Raw genomic sequence first — 20,826 nt, forward strand, 5'->3', positions numbered from 1 at the left:
TATTGGAACTGGAATATATTATGTATGTCCAAAATAAATAAACAGAACAACTGAAACTACAAACAACAACAAAAAGAGTCTCTGTAAATAAAATTGTTGTTCAAAAAATCAAGTTGAAAGCAATTCACCAGACTGAAGACTTTTGACATCCAGTTTGTGAGGAAATTGATAAATCATGCAAAATTATTGAGCTTGTTTTAAATTTATTATGCAATTATTACTAATTCATTTATTGCTTACTAAGACAGACCTAGATAAGACTAATTCTTAGTATCAATTATTCATTGAGTAACTAGTGAGCTATTTCCTTTATTTATTAAAAGAAGGAACATGAGAAATATTTTTTTTAATTTGACTGTTTTGTAGTGAAACCACAGTGCAAATGAAACAGCAAAAACAAAACAACCACATTAAAATATTTGAAAAAGTTTTCAAAATGACCTAAAATAACTAGTTTTAAATAAGCATATTGTACCTTTTACTGGAAGGCATTTTAACTTTAATTGTGTTTTTTCCCTTTCAGATCAGCAAAAGAAGTGCCTTTGAGAAGACAACCCCAGTCTGAAGCTGGTTCCCAGTCATAGCTGGCCTATGCTACGTTTTTAAAGAYCAATCTAAGAACTAACATATGAAATCTCGACAGCAAACCTTTTGGTGCAAGTCTGCGCACGTTCCGCGCCAAGAAGATTACTGAACTTTAGCCACAAGAAGAAGAAACGGAGAGAAGAAAATGACCTAAGAATGTTTTGCTGAAATAACATCTGGACGTGGATTCTTTTAAAAAAAGAAAAGAACAAAGCTGCATTTACACTTACACGTATTAATCTCCATCTTTTATTGTGGGATTTCTTTGAACCGTGAGGTTGACATTTAACATTTACTGTGTGGTGAAACCTCTTGGACATGGCGCTAAATATGTCTTCAGTAAGAGACACCAAATGGCTGACATTGGAAGTCTGTCGCCAGTTTCAGCGGGGAAACTGTTCACGCAGTGATGAGGAATGCAAATTTGCACATCCACCCAAGAGCTGCCAGGTGGAAAATGGAAGAGTCATTGCCTGCTTTGACTCTTTGAAGGTAAGATATATGTCATTGATTCTTTATTCTAAAGTGAAACTCACCCATAATGGAACAGTTTGATTGAAAAATTATCAGAATTAACAGTTTGTTGTATTAAAATTACTGGACATAGTATATAGWTAGATAGCGGCGCAGGTTTCTACAATCAATAGTAGCCACACTGGCACACCCACTAGAAGAAAACAAACACACCCAGTATAACACTTTAATTTTATTGGCTGAGAGGTTGCCAGGCGACGGTACTTTTTCGTTCCAAGGGCCAGCWGAAAATGACTCGCAAGCACGCTGAATATTTGAAAGAGAGCATAAGTTTTGAGTACAAGCAAAGCAAGTTTTGAGTAGAAAGACATGAAGTCCTGCTTTCAAACTGAAAATGTGTGCTCTTGAATTATGGCAGAAACATTCCCCCATATATTTGTCTCATGTTTACCTATATGCCACTGTCACTATTGGCTAACCAATACATTATTTGACTGAATATAATGTGATTCATAACAACTGCTTTGCTACCAAAACACACCATTTGAAGTAAAACTATCAAATTTGTTTGCTTTTATATGGAAACATTTTGATATTTCTATTAGCAGTAGCAGCTGGAGATAGGCACCAGCACCCCTGCCGACCCCATTAAGGGAAAGGGTGTAAAGAAAATGGNCATTTACTGTGTGGTGAAACCTCTTGGACATGGCGCTAAATATGTCTTCAGTAAGAGACACCAAATGGCTGACATTGGAAGTCTGTCGCCAGTTTCAGCGGGGAAACTGTTCACGCAGTGATGAGGAATGCAAATTTGCACATCCACCCAAGAGCTGCCAGGTGGAAAATGGAAGAGTCATTGCCTGCTTTGACTCTTTGAAGGTAAGATATATGTCATTGATTCTTTATTCTAAAGTGAAACTCACCCATAATGGAACAGTTTGATTGAAAAATTATCAGAATTAACAGTTTGTTGTATTAAAATTACTGGACATAGTATATAGWTAGATAGCGGCGCAGGTTTCTACAATCAATAGTAGCCACACTGGCACACCCACTAGAAGAAAACAAACACACCCAGTATAACACTTTAATTTTATTGGCTGAGAGGTTGCCAGGCGACGGTACTTTTTCGTTCCAAGGGCCAGCWGAAAATGACTCGCAAGCACGCTGAATATTTGAAAGAGAGCATAAGTTTTGAGTACAAGCAAAGCAAGTTTTGAGTAGAAAGACATGAAGTCCTGCTTTCAAACTGAAAATGTGTGCTCTTGAATTATGGCAGAAACATTCCCCCATATATTTGTCTCATGTTTACCTATATGCCACTGTCACTATTGGCTAACCAATACATTATTTGACTGAATATAATGTGATTCATAACAACTGCTTTGCTACCAAAACACACCATTTGAAGTAAAACTATCAAATTTGTTTGCTTTTATAYGGAAACATTTTGATATTTCTATTAGCAGTAGCAGCTGGAGATAGGCACCAGCACCCCTGCCGACCCCATTAAGGGAAAGGGTGTAAAGAAAATGGATGGATGGATATTAGCAGTAGCTTCAATAGTTGCTGAGTTAAATGCACCATTTACAAACTTTGAACTTAAACGAGATGTAAAGATATTTCATACATATTGAAGAAAGGAAGATTTATAAGTTAAAAAAAGGCAAAGGGAGGTGAGGTAAAATWAAAATATTCCAAGTTTGCTGTCATAGAACTGCAGGAAAATGAGATTGTACTGATCCAATAAAAGATTCAAGCTTCTTTATCAGAGGTGCTAATAAATATGTAGGGTCTTAGTTGACTTTAGTTTACTGCACTGATCAAACAAATRACACTTAATAAGATAAGTAATTCTAATCTTCCCCTTAAAGTTTTAATAACACAGAAATAATCCWGTCCATTTTGAGTGTTTATTTTCCCTAATGAAGATTTCTCAAAGTCCCTCATCGGATTAAGATGCCGACACTTCCAGACACTTAAAATCAAAACCACACTAAATTAGAASACYGTCCTCTCAAATATCATGTAAAATCCCAAACAATCAAGCAATTTTYCATTAAAAAAGACAAAATACCTGCCTTATGTTGTTATATTTGGTTATATTTAAAAGAATTAATCTCGCATCCAATTGGATTAGAGCCAGTTTATCCTTGCTCCCTTTGCCTGTATGGAGCCGGTTCTGCCTTAATCCACTCTAACCCGTTCAGTTGCACGTCCCGTACAGCTTGCTCCTGGGATTATTCTCATGTTGAGTCTTTGCTTGAGCTTTTCCTTTTACTTTTATGAACTGCTCCAATGTGCCCTWATGGTCGAGAGGCTAAAAGCATTAACAGAAAGTATAGAACCCTTATTTTGTTATCTGAAAATGGGAATTGGAATAATACTTAGATTATTTTAAACATATCTGTAAATGTAACCACAGAGTTTTTTTTTCTTTTTTAACGTAATTTTGTCACCTTCTCTTTGTGTTTTAAAAGAGTTTTTGCACTTTATTTTAATTCTTCTTAATATCAGCTTTAGATATTAGATTTTTTTTTTTTTGTGGAGTGGAGTCCATTAAATTACTGAGGTGAGCCATTGAAGTGAATATTTTTGTAGAGCTGCTCTTTCTGCTTTATTGTTACCTTGTAAACTTGGAACTAGCTCTTTAAATGAATACAAAATGAATTATATATTCTCCAGTCTTGCATGCTTAGCAGCCATACTTTAAGCTTTTTGATTTTAAGTCCGTAGAGCGAATTACTATAAATAACTATCTCTCTGGGTACTTTACTTTTGGCTTCTTTAGGCAGCAAGGTGTTCTTGGTGCTGTAAAAATGCTCGAGGTATGATTTTCTTCACTACGTTAAACTTTTGAACTTGAGTTATGAACCACTGACTCCTATAGATTTACTGAGGGGAACTGTAGCGCTTGAATTTGCACTGACCAAGTGAAGGAATGTATTATTAAGTGAAGATTCCTTTTAAGCCACTGAGTCTAAGCTTTGAAATTTGGCTGTGAGGGAAGATAAATAATATTAAACTACATTTTTTTCCTAATAATCATCTTTGCCTACCCAGGAAGATGTTTTTACCTATACGTTTTTCTAATGTTTAACTGTCTTCATCACGCTATGTCCATATAATTTGTTAAATTCCAGGCAATTACTATTGGTGCTGCACAAATGTGTCCTAACATACCCAACTTGCTGTAAGAGGAATGTGCTCAGGCTTTGATATTTGACTCACTGGTATCTCATGACTTGTCAGAGTTGTTAATGCGCAAAACCTGTCCTGTTGCTTTGATGACTTTACACTTCAGCTTTAGGAGATGCATCGAGGCATTTAAGAGGCAGATGCTTAAAACAATTATGTAAACTCAAACTGAGGAAAAAATTTAATTAAACATTTCATATCTATATTAAAAATAACAACTCAGATAAATTTGGCTGCTCTACATTGCTGGAAAAGAAGACTGAATGCATCCATCCAACCAACCAAGCAAACAAACAGACAMATTTTAGGAAGCCTTTCTGTGGCTATTTATGTCATTAATGTTGATGTTAACATGCTCTGCCCAATTATCTCCTAATATGGTGAAATGTTAGATTTGCAGGGCATAAATTTCATGTCTTAGGATGAGGCAGGTTGATCAAGAATGTATGCTAAGTGGCACATGATTGGATATTTTTGTCAAAAAATTTTTTTGATGCAACATGTCACACAAACCAATGAAAAGTTGTGATATGAGAGTTTCAGGGACCTACAACATTTTTCTTTGTGTCAGAAATACTTCTGAAACTTACTACTGAGATAGTAGATGTGAAATATTTAAAACATTTGGCTTTAAATAAAGTTGCTCTACAGTTGTATTAGTCATATTGCTATAATGCCTGACGTGTCTTAGTGTTTAGTTATTAAACAATTAAAATTGAAGTATTTTTATACCATTTAGTAAAATGGGTGATGCTTTTATATGAGTGTATTTGAAATGCATARTTTCTTTTGTCAAAGATCAATAGTTGTATTCATTAACAAGATGAATACAAATGGAAATTTGACAGCTTCTGTGTTTATTTTTAATTTCTTTCTGGCTTTTCTCCCAATGCAGGGCAGATGCTCAAGAGAAAACTGCAAGTATCTCCATCCTCCTTCTCACCTGAAAACCCAGTTGGAGATAAATGGGCGCAACAACCTCATCCAGCAGAAGACAGCCGCTGCTGTTCTTGCTCAGCAGATGCAGCTGATGATCCCTGGACCGAGTCTGCAGCCTGTGGTGAGATCCTTAGAATGACTCGGCAACAACGTACTTTTATTTCGTGACTAAAATGTAACACAGGTCCTCTGCCGTCGTTGTCAACATCTTCTGCTCCACAGGGACTCGGCGCTAATACCAGTCTTGGTTATGGGTCATATATCACCCCTTTGAACCATGGAATGAGTCTCATTCCCTCAGACATCCTCTCCAGCACCCCAGTTCTTGTCCCTGGCAGCTCAGCTGTCACGGTCCAGTGTTCCTCCTCCTCCTCTTCCTCATCTTCCTCTTCTCCATCACAGAAGCTGCCGCGTGCAGACAAATTAGAGGTATTAAAAGCTCCGGGAAGTTTAATTTAATATAAAAACACATTAATTCTTCTGGGGCTCGTAATGGACCGCAGCTAAACTCCTTTCTCCATCTTAATAACTTCTTTCAGGTGTGCCGGGAGTTTCAGCGGGGCAACTGCTCGAGAGGGGAGACAGATTGCCGCTTTGCTCATCCCACTGACAGCCCAATGATTGACACCATCGATAATACAGTCACTGTTTGCATGGACTACATCAAGAGCCGCTGCTCCAGGGAGAAGTGCAAGTATTTTCACCCGCCTGCACACTTGCAGGCCAAAATCAAATCCAGTCAACAGCAAGTCAGTCAGACCGGGGTGGCAGGCCAGGCCACAGCTGCAGCCATGGTAAGACAGAGCCTTATCCTCCTTATGACTCTTAAGTACTCAAGTTCATCAGTCGCCTCCATACTGTGTGACAGCGTATAGGCTGTGTCTTAGCCAGCGAGATCCGGTAGTTCAAGCAGAGAAAATCTGAATTGAAAATCTCTTTGCAATTGATACATGAGTCTCCTGCTACATGGCGCCATAAAACATGACCGTTATGCACTGCATTATTGCTAACATCTTCCAATATGCCATCAGACAGCCTCACTTGCACAATTTACACAGTATGCTCTGCTGTATTTTGCTAACTAGGAAATATGATCGCATATAAAACGGGACAAAAAGGAATTTGTTACATATGGTTAAATAAAAGAACAGCCAGTATTTACATATAAAACAAATCAAATGTAAGCAAAAGTAGCTTTGCAAAAGCTAAAATGTAATTATATATGTATATGTCAGTATCCACTAAAGAGATAATGATAAGCACATGCACATCACAGAAGTCAAAAGTACTCTTTGTTATGTTCATATGGGACCAGTTAGGTTTAAACGGTTTAAATTTTGTTTTCAGTAGATGTTTGTTGAATGCGTGCCATAGCTGATGTGTAGCATCTGCAAAAGTTTTCACTGCTAAAAAAAATAAATCAAAATATGGCATGTTGCGTGTTACTAAAATTAGTCTGTTTTTAAAAAAACCTCAAAAATACTCAACATACTTGAACAGAAAAACTGAATTTTGACTGAAATCATTGTTTTGTGTTTCTGCAGGCGTATCTTATTGGTAGAATTGATGAAAATCTCACCAGCTGAATAATTCAGTGCCTTTCAAAAGCAGTAACACTAATTAAACTTTTTCACATTTTAGCCTGTTATCTTCTAACTTCAAAGTATTTTATCATTTTTATGCGATAGGCCAACCAAACATGTCATGAAATTATAAACTGGAAATAAAAGGATAGATTTTCAAAAAATCCATCTGCATTTTTATCTATAGTCAGGATTTGCCGTCTTTAAAATGTGGACTTTGTTGCCATTTCATTATGTCAACYTTTCCTGATCTCTTTTTTGAATTTCTTCTATTCCCCACAAATAAGCCAAAGAAAGTTGTAATATTTTTTTCATGAGCTAAAAAAAYATCAAGTTGTAAAGAAACCTTATAGTGATGAAATTATTGTTTCTGTCATATAAAATAGTGTTTTCTCTTTACATTGGTGAATAAAAGAAAATCACATAGCAGCATTTCCAAGGCTTAAAGAAGTATCACTTTTGTTGCAGAAGATACTGTGGAACCATGATTGGATATAATAGCAGCTTTCCAGTATAATAACAGCTACTTTGTTTTCCATCGCAATGCTAAATTTAGAGCATGTGTATTTCTTCATAGCCATCTGCAAAGGCTTAGTCAGTACAGTCATGTAGTGTACGGTGGATCCTAACAGTAAACACGCTTCTCCTAAATCCCWGTTTCTTATGTAAGCAACCTGTCTAAACWTTTTACTTGATTTTTCTTAAAGGTAAATAAATCATAGAAAACTAATTWAAAAAAGAACTGTGKAAAAATACTATTYGCACAAACTTCAACAAAAATGCACATTTTGGTTGATTTTTTTTTTATTATTCACTCTTCCTGAGTTCACATCTGCATCATAACAGTGAGTCAGACTATCCAGGAATGTGGTATTTTTGTAACATTTCTAATTTGCATTTTTTTTAATCTAAAGCTAAAGTTACAGAGAATCAAAAGGGTTTATTTGCATGAGCGTATTAGTCAGGAGAATAGTGCAGATAATTCCAAGATAATATACGACATATACAAGAGTTTATGTCGTTTTTCAAAGCAATGAGACACTAAAGAGCTGTCTTGTTTTTTTTCAGTGTCATCATTATGCATATATTTGCTATATTTGTTTAATAGACTTAATTTTTTTTACTCTCAAAAGCAGTTATATTCTTTTATGTACTTTTATGTAAAGGAGGCATCCATCATTCCACCCAAAGCTTTGCAGTAAATGCAGTATATGGAGCTCCACTCTGTGTTTTATAACGCTGGACGCATGTTTCATCTGTTGATTTGTGGCACTTCTTTGGGCTGGCTCTCATAAAACCAAGTCATCTTTCATTTAACAGTAACATTTTCAGTGCCTGCTGTGTTTTTTCATTTATATCCCTCTCTCAGAGCCATAAGATTGGCATAATAGGTCTAAAACTCTGCTATTCATGCAAAGCTCCACTAATTTTACTACATTTTGATCATATTAACCTCCTCTGAGCTCATCTAGTGAAATATATCAAGTGCATTTTGAGGGTATATGTATTTTACACATAATCATAGCAAATCTTTGCTAAATCTACTCATTAAAACAAATTGACTTAGTGTTTTTTTAATAATTTAATCTCCCTAGAATATGTTTTTGTTACTGTGCATGAATATTTACGTGGTATACTGCATTCAGATTATTTTGTTTTTGTTTCCCCCTTCCTCTCACCTTCCCACAATGCTGTCCTCCATGATGCACCTCTTCTTGCTGTTACCTGTATGTTAATGCGCTTGAACCCCATTGGCCCACTGCCATCATGTGCTCGCTGCCTGCTATTAAAAGACTCAGTCGACCGCCAAAGCAATGAAGCGACCCCTCGAGGCAGCTGTAGACCTGGTACTTTTCACCTTTTGCTTTGCATGTAGCTGTTGTGTCATTAAAAAAAAAAACTTCTTTTATTTTTGTCATTTGTGATTTACAGCTTCTTCATGTAGCATCTTATCTGTGCACAACCACCATCAGTAAATGCTTAAACAACCAAATTTGTTCTTTGTGTTTGTTAATATTTTATCCTCATCATAACTTGAGGCTTCAACTGTGGTTGTTTTCCCCCATCTTTTATTATTGTTTTGAATATAAATATGAACTCTTTAGCAATTTAAGAGCAGATATTATAGTTGAACACAATGAGAGAGGATTTATAAGGCTTCACGTGTATTTCTGTTGCTTTTCAGGCCTTCCCACCCAGCATCCTGCAGCCCCTACCAAAGAGACCAGCCCTGGAGAAGAGCAGCTGGGCCAGCTCTCTCCTTTCACCCAGTTTATTGCACTACCAGCAGGCTTTGGCTAATTCACAGTTGCAGCAGGCTACGGCAGCATTTTATCCTGCAGGTGAGCTTCTTATCAGAGACGTTAACACAATTTTTATTAACATCCTTTAGATGCAGTGCCTTGCAAATTTCATATGCTAAATCTTTTCACAGTTTGGAACATTCCAACCACAATATTTAAAGTGTATTATTTTGATTTTATGTGATAAATCAACACATTAGTGTGTCACAAGCATGGTATGAGTTTTACTCCAGCTCAGTCAGATTGGATGGGAGCATTTTTCCACAGATATTCAGATAGTTCAGAAAGTCTGAGCTTTGGCTCGGCTAGGATACTTATAAGTCTGACTGAACGACTGACCAGCTTTCCATCCTAATTAAATAAGAGGATCCCCAAAGCTTGGTTGTGTTTCACTGGGGTTGGTGTGTTCACAGTGATGCGTAGTGCTTGTTTTCTGCCATTTGGTTCATATTCCAATTGAGTCAAAAAAAAATTGTCAATATTTGTCTGATAAAGCTAACTCAGATTTTTCCACGTTTGCTGTGTTCCCTGCATACCACTGTAGATTTTTACACCTGAGCTGTAAATCTCTGCAGCTCCTTAAGAATTACCATGAACCTCTTGATTGCTTCTATGAAAAATCCTCTCTCTTCTTGCCTGTCATGTCTCGCTAGGTTTCCATTAGKACTGCACAATATTATGAAAGCAAGAAATTTCCATTTTTATTTAAATATTTAACTGATATTATGGTTTCTTACTAAAATCTAAGCCATTAATATCAGCACAAGATTTAGACATCAAGGGCTTTGAAAGTCTTTCCATCGGATCAAATATAATCTTAACGTAATAATGTAATAGCACAGCAAATTTGCATTCAACATATCCTTTGCAATGGCAATACTGCTGAAATTAAACCTGTAATGACACCTGCAATTCAATATATTTGCAGTCATGCATTAGTAATTTTTCATGCTGGACTGAACAGAGAACTGTGAGATGCTGAAAGCTTGGGATATTGTTTTGAAACGTAACTTTGCTTTAACTTTTCCGTAACTTAATCTGTTTAGCTAATCTTTGATCTTCAAGATGCTGTTTGACTATTAGACACCAAGCAAAACTGTAAAGCTTTCATTCTGAATTTTTTTTTATTGAGATTCAATTATATAGAAAGTCTGTTTATTAATTTAACTCCTGAAATTTATCAAAGTCACATCAGACTGATTTGATTTAATAGTAATTCTTTAAAGCAGTTGACTGCTCTGGATTGCTTGCCCCACCTTGATTTTATTTCTTTAATGAATAATTTGCAACACTTCATATCATTTTTTCTTCTACACTTCAATTATGTGCTGCTAGTGTTGCTCACATAAAATCCCAGGTCAATACAGTGACGATTGAAGGCACTCTGTATCTCATTTCTGGGTTTCAGTGATTCYATAAATGTCAAAAACACTTTATTACATGGTCTTTCAAACCTAAGAATGCATTTGCAGGTCATATTGGGAGTAAAGGGGTCTAATATATCAAGTTTTTCCAAAAGGGTTCAAATATTAATTTGTTTTTTTTTTTGTTTTGTTTTTTGACAAATTAAAAAACGGCTCTTGAGTTTTATTAGCATTTGCTATGATTTCAACAAGCCTTTTTCTGAGCAAAAGATTTGACTTTAGATACTTAGATACTTATTACTTTAAAGTTCATTTTGGTAACCCCATGTTACAGAAACAAAGATTTTTATTAACAAAAATCAATACTTTGATAAAGCAGCAAAACCAGTAGTAGTTGGCTGTATGGAAGAGAAAATGGCAAGAGGCCGGGCAAAGTGAACTCTGCATGAAAAGTGGGATTTTCGACAGCTATTGACACCTAGTTCTGCCGTGAGCATGGAGATTGAGGGCTATCCGCAAGAGGTTTTTGTCAGAGTGGAAAATTGTAGGGCCAAGAATGGTCAAAAACGCTGTGTGTCCGTGTTCCCCTATCAGCCCCCTCCCCTTGTGCCTAGCAGAGGTTTTTGTATTTAAATGAAGTTGTGGGAGCCATGCAAATGCAAATCAACTGTTGAGCACTGGCCTTTTGACTCTCATTCCTGTTGTAGCTAACCCATTTTACCTTCTGTTCACCTGTTTACTAGACCCAGGACCTGGCCAAAACCCCTCAGTGTTATTGAGAAATAATGAGATTTAAGTATAAAACAGGCATTAGTGCTGAAAATGTTCTAATGTTACAAAGTCACACAAATGGAACAAATTTAGTGTGACATTCACCATCCAGCACAGAACACACTTAGCTCAACTTAGGGATTTAACCTTAACACTTAAGTGTGCATATCAAAGTACAATTTTCAGGGTAAATCTGATGATATATTGTCAACATTGCATGTCTGTCAAGCTCATCCACGATTGTGTGATGGAATGCAGACYGCTGTACAYATTTCCAGGAGAAGTGTTTCTACCAATGTGAAAACACTGAGCTTTACACAAAGCATCAGTTGTGTCATCATAACAAAGTTCCAATCATTTGCACAAAGTTCCAATCATTTGCATCATAACAAAGTTCCAATCATTTGCATCATAACAAAGTTCCAATCATTTGGTCATTGATACTATAATGACTATAATGACCAAAATGTTGGCATACTGCCTGTTCATGTAGTATGCCATGAACAGGCAGATGTTCATGGCATACTAAGTTGTTGTTGACTCTTCTGAAATTGTCTCCTAATCTGGACTTTGTGATTAAACATTGTTAGTATTTAATCACAAATACTGAAATACTGGCTTAAAAAAGCCTGTATTCCAACATGTACTCCTTCAAATGGAGATGTAAATACATGTTGGTGTTGTAGTGCAATGGGCCAAACAGTTTAACACATTTTTAGACGTCTGTAGTTATTGTTCAGTTATAGACGTATGCCATGAAGAATTATGTTTGGAGAAAGAATATTAAAAACAATTTACACTGTCATTTTTCTATTAAATCCAAAAAATATTGACTAAAATTGTTGTTGCAGCAGCCGGTCAGCTATGTTATAAGTTACATCTGCAGGATGTCAGAAGGGATTGTTGTTTTATGTTTCACCTTCTCAATCTCTGCAACTCTTTTTCAAAAGGAGGAAAAAAGACAGTTGTTTTCCAAAATGTTTGATTTTTTATTTTTTTTTTCAATCGAACATTAAAAATTAATTACTTTGAGATATTTACTTTAACGTGAAATCCCGTGATAAAAATATGGGGAACATTGTCTTTCAGCTGTAAGTATTTAAACACCAGGACATAAAAAATATTCCATTTCATGTGATGTTAACTGAGTAAACATCCAAAATCAGTTTGTAAAAAAAACTAAATGTACTCAAACAGACATCAGGATGGCATTAGCAGTGCAGTCGATCAAATAACGTAATCCAGTGCTGTTTAAAAGTAGATATTTTAGTAGTTTGTTCCTGTGGATTATGTACAGTACGTGTTAGTGCAATGCCAAGGAGAAATGCCATTAACAGTGATCTCAGAGAATCAAATGTTGCCGCCCCTCCATCTGGAAAGGTAATAAGCATTCATCACAGCTGGCTATCATCCCAGCAGTTCATGTTTCATTAGGTTTGCCCCACTATCAAACTGTGCAGTCCCCATTGAAAATGTATTAAAACCAAGAAATGTGCATCTTAGTCATGCCTTTTGATTAGTTCAGAACAAAGTATACAACATAGCAGTGTGGCCTGGCAATATTACTTCAAAAACAGACCAAAAGACCTTGGAGCAGCTAAAAAAAGGACGGGCTTATGAAGAGCTGGTAAATAAATACACAGCTCAGCTGACAAAGGTGACAAAAGCCCACAATGAGGCTTTTTTGGTGKTTTTTTTCTATTTCTTAAAGTCTTTTTGCAAACATCCACATAATCTGGGATGCTTAATGGMAATCTAGAGTAAATTATAGTAGGTCTGCAATACAGTGCCATTTTTTCTGTTATTAAGGAACAGTACCATCATCAGTCATCAAAGTTTGTTTCATTGCTGTGAGGACATGATGACTCTTGTTTGCTTTTGGAGCCAACAGCAGAATATTTGGCATTTTTAGCTGGCAGCCAAGAGGTTTTAGTTAAAAGTAATAAGTAGGGATCAACAAATTGCTATAAAAAGAAAATATGAAGCACCTAAATATGTTTGTATTTCTGTGTTACTTTGATATCTTTTATATGAATGGTTCGAAGTACAACAATGGAAATCKTATTAGTGCTTAATGTAGATATAGTAACAATTACTGCTGYAACATCCTGTTTGGTTTTACTTACTTTGAACATGATGATCAGAAATATGTATGCTCAATTGAACACAATGATAAGAACATGAATAATCAGACTTTTCTCATTGTGGTGCTAATTATTCCTAACAACTYGATAGGATATCCTCTATGGATTCAAACAGTAAAAGAGCATTTTCAGAGACGGACATTAGGCAATATGACTGGTTTAATGTGATACTAATAAAAGTAAAGCTGTTCATTTATGMAACTTTAACTTGATGCTCTCATCCTCACATTGGATATTGAAATCTTTGGCTGTCATTCAAGAAATTCCAACTTTGGTAGCTATCCTATTTTATTTCCAACTCAGATCTAAGAACTTGTTCAAAAYACATTTTGTTTGATGACATGGAGAACTGAGCTGGAGAGGGMTGTTACCTAAATAAATGCATACAGAACATTTTAAGCAAAAGAAGCTTGAAATATATTGGAAATGAGATAATCCAAAATGTTTCTGGGTGTTTTATTTACAGCATGACAAATAAAACACATAAATACATAAACTGTATTTCCTATGCTTTCTTGTTTGTTTACTAAACTATGCCAGTGTAAACTGATGTTAATGTGTTGGTCTAACTAAGTTTGTTCTTCCCATTTTGTAATCATACAGGTTCTGTCTTGTGCATGACTCCTGCTAACAACATTGGTATGTTATTTCATCTTCTTCAAACTGTGTTCTCCAGTCAACAGATAACACAAAGATTAAATCATTTTTTACAGCACCAGAAAACCAAAACGTCATTGTTTATTGAAATACGAGTTCTTATGGCACATTCTCTGTGCTTTGATGATCATAAAAACTTTGGGTATAAAATTTCATCTTTTGTTCCAAATGGTTATTTTTGAAACTCCATCACTGTTTGTAGGTTTTCTATGCTCTACTGGTAAGAATTAGGAAATTTGTTCAGCATTCCTGACATTTAAAAGTTTACAATTTTTAAGTATTTTTTATATATATATATCTGTGCACTTGTGGTATTTGTCAATTTCTGAGCAAATTTCCTAATTAGATTTCTTATTAGCGCTCCTTTTATGTTTTCCCTTGCTGTCTTGCTTTGCCGTGTGATCACATGCCATCTGCTGGTCTAACCCAATGATGGCTTGCCGCTACTGTCATTGTATATTTGCTTGGCCAGAGAACGAGAAACATTGCTATGGTTACCATAACGCTCCACCTCCCTTTTCATTGCTTCCATGGTTCCCCTCCTGAAAAAGTCCCCATGATGTACAGTGCTACGCCTGCTACTGTCTCTGCAGCAGCCACTCCTGCCACAAGTGTCCCCTACGCAGCAACAGCACCAGCCAATCAGGTTTGCTCCTTTTTAAAGCTTTCTGTGGTAAATCCTTGAGCTCTGTATCAGTGCTTCATCTTTAAATCAGGGGAGTTGCTTCATCAGCATTGGGATGCCATGCTTGCTTTACAGCCATAAAGCTTTGCRTACCTGTAGACCTTCAGCAGAACTGCTAGGCTGCATTTCATTCCTTTCCCTTACTATAGACAACACCTCTTAAGGAAGCTTAACAGTGTTGTATTTATTTTTTTAATTGCATGTTTTGTGCTTTGTTCAATGTCGTCTTTTTAAGACTTAAAAGGTAGCAAGAGGTTATATTAAGAAGTAAATGTTCTGTTTGTGAGCATGAAGTGTTACATTTTCACTGAGATTTTTTTATGACTCCTGCAGTAACTTTGTGGAGAGTGAAGCCAAAAAGAAGAATAATAACAATATTTTAGTCCTTATTTTTTACTCAAAATCTTATTTAAAGTGCAGTTAAAGACAAAAATKTACACATTTTACACATTTCGCTTTTAATGACACATTTTAACAGTAATTTGTTTTGGGTGGACAGATATGACATAAAACATGTTATTATTCAAAAATAAGATATTAAAACACAAGTAGGATTTTATTTCTCTGACCAAAAAAAGTTGTATTGTACTTCCTACAAACAGGGTCTAATACATACATACACCCGCACTCACTGATCCATAGTCCATGCATTTTCAAAATGTCCAATCAAAACTAGTTTGGATATGTGTTTGGATCATCATTGTGTTTCACCTGTCAACAGTATAAAATCTTTTAAAATTGTATCATTTTTCACTTCTATTTATTTCTCCCATTTTTTTTGTATCTCAATACATTTGTGGAATACATACAGTGAAAATAATTGCCTTTAATTTTGWGTCGCAGATTAAAGCAACCAGCTCTTTGAAACAGGCTTTTCTTTATTTTTGGTTCAGGGTACAGAGTCCTGTAAAATGCACAACTCTGTTCTTTTTGTTTGTTTGTTTGTTAAATATAACAAACTGTATCACATGATGGAACATTTAAAAAGTGTTGTACTGCTAAGAAAAAAAACKTATTTAAAAACCTGTTGTGTGAAACTATTCTTCTGCTTTTGGAACAGATCATCCTCAAGTAACCATCAGAAACAGACGTCAGTGCCGCGTCGCAGCAGTTAAAGGTCCTTTTCAACCTCCRTACAAACAATCTACTAGCATCACACACACCATACAACAACCTGCATGTTAATAAAGTTGCYACTGAAATGAGGGTTAGTTTGCATTTGCTGTAAGTGCACGCTTTTACGCCTGTGTTCAATGCATTTTCAATAATTTTCCGTGCTGCGTTGTCCCCCCTTTGCCGGTTCTGTTGAAGTCAAGGATGAAAGCATTTTGTCTCGTTATACACATTGTACAGTAACCTGGTCTGTTAAAAAGGTATTACAACTAGAAAAGTCACAAACAGCAGACAAAACARTGTAAATACAATATAAAAATCTTTTTTTGAACTAATCTCAACACAAAGAATAGAGCTCTTACCTATAAACCATTTAAGTATGTAGATATTTATGGTTGAAAACATTAAGTTTGGTCACAGAAATGTCAAGTTGGTCCTATATTGCATTTGCTTTTATCTTCTTGAATGTGCTATTTAATTAAAGTTTTTTTTATGACAATTTCATAGTGCCAGATTTGAATATATTTAACAAACCAGTGGAAAGCACTTATTCTAACTTTGAACCTCATGTTGTGTAAAATGAAAGCTGGCTTATGGACATCCCTTTAAAATGCTCAGAGAGATCCCCAGAGAACTGGATCAGTGCTCCACCTTCTGGTGTGCCTTTGCATTGCATAGACAGGCTCTATGCTGAGAGGAAATGCTGTATAATTCATCTGATGTCAAATAGTAGACCCACTCATAAAACGTTATGTGCTTTTAACAATATAAACTTCATATTACAAGTCAGATGCTTAGAAKATACGGTTTAAACTATAGGAAGAGTGGCTTCAGACATGAGAGATTGCTTGGAATACAACTGCTAATATTTAAACTAAAATTGTTGTGTGAACATTGTCAGAACTGTTTTGTTTGAATGTTACAAGTGCCTAAACAATCGTAGGTAGAATTGCAAAACACAGTCCATGTTTTCACAAAAGTATAGAAGTTACTTTCTCTGAACTTAGAGCTTACTTTGAGTTCCTGGAACTTTCCTGAATCGTATTAGTTACTTTCTCAAAACTTACTGAGTTCCTATAGAAAAGGAGCAGCATTTTGAAGTGACTTTTCTTGAACTTACTATGTTTTAAATCAGTCCTAAGTACCTTGTAGGTACCCAGATRCAACCCACCTCATAAATACAACCTGCCTCATGAAAATATTCGGTATGTTCCAGGAAAGTACCTAGCAAGCTTTGTGTCGGTTCCTGAAAAGAAAACTTAGTAAGTTCTAGGAAAGTTCCACAAAGTACCCTGTAAAATCCAGAAAGGTTCCAGGAAAATACCTGGTAGGTTCTGGAAAAGTTCCAGGAAAGTGTAAAGTTTTTAGGAAAGGACGGCCTCTACGTTCCTGAAAAGTAACCTCTAAATCCAGTGAAGGGCAGGCTGTATTTTATAGTGCTACTGAATTGTACATGCAATGACATCTGAGAATACTTCAAACGTTTTGTGTGCAAATCACTTCAGTAATGTACTAATTAAGTCACTGATGTTTGAGATAGATTTCCATGCGTAGTTTGCAGTGCAATGTCAGTGCATTAGTATTTTCTCGAAATTCAGATAAGGTTTTGTCCTTGACTAAATTTCTCACCGGCGTTCAAACAGGTGTGTACTGTGCATAGGACCTAATATCTAGGTTTAAAAATTATATTGTTAAAAACTATGTTAAAATACTTTTTGGTTTGATAGAATTTCAGAAGTAAAAATTGTTTTGGTGAAATGTACTTGTGTGGTTAAACCATCACAGCAGCCAGACTGACATTTGTTTCTTTTAAGAGAATAATTTCTCTCTTGTATATTTGTATTTTCTATTCCATCTTTTAGTTCTGTGTCTTACAAACTTTTGGCGATTCTGTGTTTGTTTACCAWCCTTGAATCATTTTACACTTCATTAGTTGATACTAAAATAAGTACATATGGATATTTTCCTAGTTTAGGACACTTAAAAATGTATCCTATTATATTTTATGATGAATGTAATTTATTAAACTGACTTTGGATCTGTTGAGTTCCTTTAAAAACCTTGATTTGTAGTTTTAGCCTATTAAAATAAAAGAATCAGGACAAAGAAGAAACTGAGAACATCCAGTCCTCGTCACTGCCTTGTTACCTGTAAGAGACAATGAATGTCTGTATAAACAAGGCCGTTAAGTTGCTTGTTTTGTGCAGAAGTGCATTGTACCACTTGTACAAAGGTCTGAAACTAAAACAGCTTGTGATTTAATACTATTCAGATTGTTTGTATAGCACTTTCTTTTAAAATGTTACAAAGTGCTTCACGTGAGTATGTCAGATGAGTTGGTTCAGAAAGATCTTCACAAGATTAGAATAATACAATGTGTAATAAAGAAATTAAGATATTGAATTGGATGTCAGGAATTAAAGTGATTGAAAACTTTGCAAAATTATGCACACCCCTTGAAATTCCTTAATTTTCTTTTACTAAAATGCCACAAACTTCAGTATTTTACAGGTATTTATTTAATAGACAAAGACAAAGTGGACATAAAAGGATAGATGATTTTGATTTATTTTAACATAAGATCAAAAGCATATGGAAAGCAGTTGTTTTTAAGCTCTGGTACGCCTAAAGAAAYCGTAACTGTAACAATTAGGCCTCCTAAGTTTCATATCTTTGGATCTGCAAAGACCTCAGTGGGAGAATCTTGACAACGCAACTACTAATGTTTCACTTTGCAAATCCGCCCTTCAGGGAAGAGTGACGAAGAGTGGAAAGACATAAAAAGTACAGCTTGAAGTTTGTTACAAAGCAAGTATGGCACATAGCTAAAATGTGGAGGAAATGTAACCATTTGGCTTATGTCCAAAGTTGTATGTGTGGCASAAAACCAGAGTCCCCCATGAAACAACTCAAGCTGTACTGTGACACCTTTTGKTTGTCTGTAGGGTAAAAAGACCAGAACGGCACATGGGGGKCTRCAGGCCACCCAATACTGTTACGCCTCTGGGATACAGCAGAAAGTTGTCACTGCTCCCYGTCAGCTGACATGTGTAGGAGTGAGCCAGCTTTCTGACTCAAAGGGTGATGTAGCGATTTACAGCAATCGTGCATCACTTCACTCACATCACTTCTTGGTATTAAAACACCCCGGAGGGTTCGTGCTGGAGAGCACAGAGATGGGATAGATCACTGGCTGTCAGCCAAGGGTAGACTCTTCRGTAGCATTTATGCATGARAAAGGACAAAATTGGTAAAGCGTCRCTTCCCCAATGTGTTTAAATGCTTAGAACGGATGTTGGACAATCATTTTCCTCTTGTTTTTCAAAAGCTTCGTTCTTAACTTGATTGATTTGTGATTGAAGAACAGTGGTTTATTGTGGTTGACAAAATAAATTTTTTTGTGAAAAAGGATTCTAACTTACCATATTGCCCTGAACATACGGTCTACTTTTGAAACATTGTCATGGCAGCATTAACCTGGGACGATGCTGGTCTGAGTTCAAATGAAGATGCGATGAACTAAATAGAGAGTAATCCTGGAAGAAACGCTGCCGTATGCTGGAAAGGGTTTGAGATTAAAGTTGAGTTCACGTTCTAGCAGGACATAGTAACTTTCAACACACAGCCAGAGCTACTGTCAAGTGATTATCGCAAGATTCATGTGTCCCAGTCAAAGTCCAGACTTAAATCTGCATGAAAATCTGCATCCMTTCACAATCATGCCCTGCTTTGTCTTTGTCTCTAACATAAAATCTGTGAAATTACTATGAAGCTTGTACTGGTAAAGCAACAAAAATGAATACTTTTGGAAGGAACTGCACATGTAAATTTATTTACAGAACCAAACAATCTACAGTGGACGAAAACACTCAAACTTTCTGCATACATARCYAAATTAGCTAACCCAAGACCTTACTAGTGTCTTTAAAGGTAAAAATAAAATTAGTAAAAATCTACCCATCCCTTTTTATTGAAAATCTCAAATCTTATATAAAGTCCCCGCTGTCTCTAATGCTAGTTGGGGGTGCATTTCTTACACACTGCTCTATTTAATGTTGAAGCATTAATAGTTCAGCAGCTGWATTCAATTTTAAAGTATGATTGCTTTTAACTTCAGTTTGTCACTAGCTGTGGATATGAGATTTTCTTTTCTTTTTATTTAGCTTTCAAATGTAAAGCACATTTCTGAATATTTGCATTACTTTTACAGACTAAGAGCTTAGCAGGAATACGCATGAGGCTGTTTCAGGGTTGGATATTWAAGACACGAGGATTCGGACATTAAGAATGTTCAGTCTTACTGAAAGAAACGCCTCTCTTCAGCACTTTGGCAACTGTCAAATGACTAAGAGGATTTATTTGTGATATTTGCCTTATCTTTGATCTATCCTGAGTTTGTATTTGTTCTGAAACTATTGCGTTGTTCAGTGATATAAATTTGACAGATGTTTTTGTTAATATTTGATAAGTTTAGAGTTGTGGTTGCAGATTGTATGACGAACCCAAATGACATGCTSACATGCCTGACGTTTATTTGATTGATCAGCCTGGCAATGTGTATGATTCATTTAAAAAGTTAGCCATCTCTTATTAAAGCAGCCATTCTGGTGAAATCAGGTTGCATCCTGGTGGGAGTTGTTTGTGCATAATAATACATTTCATGTGGACAGTTTTGTTCATGTAAATTCAAAATTGTGTAAAATTTGAGATATTGCAAATAAAGTAATGTCATATACATGCAATGCTGTGAAATCTGTTTTTTATACTTGTATTTTAATGTTTGTGACCCTATATCAGACCAAAACAATCCATATTATCATCAGAATTTWGTTTGGACTCTAAAGGTTATCTGCTAAGTAAGTAATTGGCATACATTAGTACATGTTAATTATATATTTTGAAAGTTTCCATACAGAATTTTCCAAGAAATCTATATAGTTTGTGATCTTTAGAGCTCCATGCTGTGCTCAGGTTTTCTATTTGTTTTTGCTATTTTGCTCTAAATTGTTC

The 20,826-nt window shown here is 35.7% G+C and overlaps 1 protein-coding gene across 9 annotated transcripts in view; it reads left to right on the forward strand.

Moving 5' to 3' along the window:
• Positions 1–20,558, forward strand: part of LOC103458831 (muscleblind-like protein 2a) — a 24,957-nt gene extending 4,399 nt beyond the window's left edge. For 3 of the 9 annotated variants that reach the window (XM_008399911.2, XM_008399917.2, XM_008399925.2), the window contains exons 2-10: positions 524–887; positions 1,749–1,938; positions 5,153–5,317; positions 5,419–5,625; positions 5,736–5,990; positions 8,573–8,626; positions 8,965–9,121; positions 13,965–14,000; positions 15,764–20,558. In XM_008399911.2, the coding sequence (XP_008398133.1) occupies positions 1,765–1,938; positions 5,153–5,317; positions 5,419–5,625; positions 5,736–5,990; positions 8,573–8,626; positions 8,965–9,121; positions 13,965–14,000; positions 15,764–15,888 (1,173 nt within the window). In that variant the 5' untranslated portion in view covers positions 524–887; positions 1,749–1,764 and the 3' untranslated portion in view covers positions 15,889–20,558. Of the gene's footprint in view, positions 1–523; positions 1,078–1,748; positions 1,939–5,152; positions 5,318–5,418; positions 5,626–5,735; positions 5,991–8,572; positions 8,627–8,964; positions 9,122–13,964; positions 14,001–14,569; positions 14,665–15,763 lie in introns of all 9 variants that reach the window. The other 6 variants (XM_008399943.2, XM_008399951.2, XM_008399969.2 and 3 more) reach the window with 6 other exon arrangements.
• Positions 20,559–20,826: the final 268 nt, after the last annotated feature.

This window comes from Poecilia reticulata, linkage group LG2, assembly GCF_000633615.1.
Source record: "Poecilia reticulata strain Guanapo linkage group LG2, Guppy_female_1.0+MT, whole genome shotgun sequence".
In the NCBI taxonomy this organism is placed as follows: Eukaryota; Metazoa; Chordata; class Actinopteri; order Cyprinodontiformes; family Poeciliidae; genus Poecilia; species Poecilia reticulata.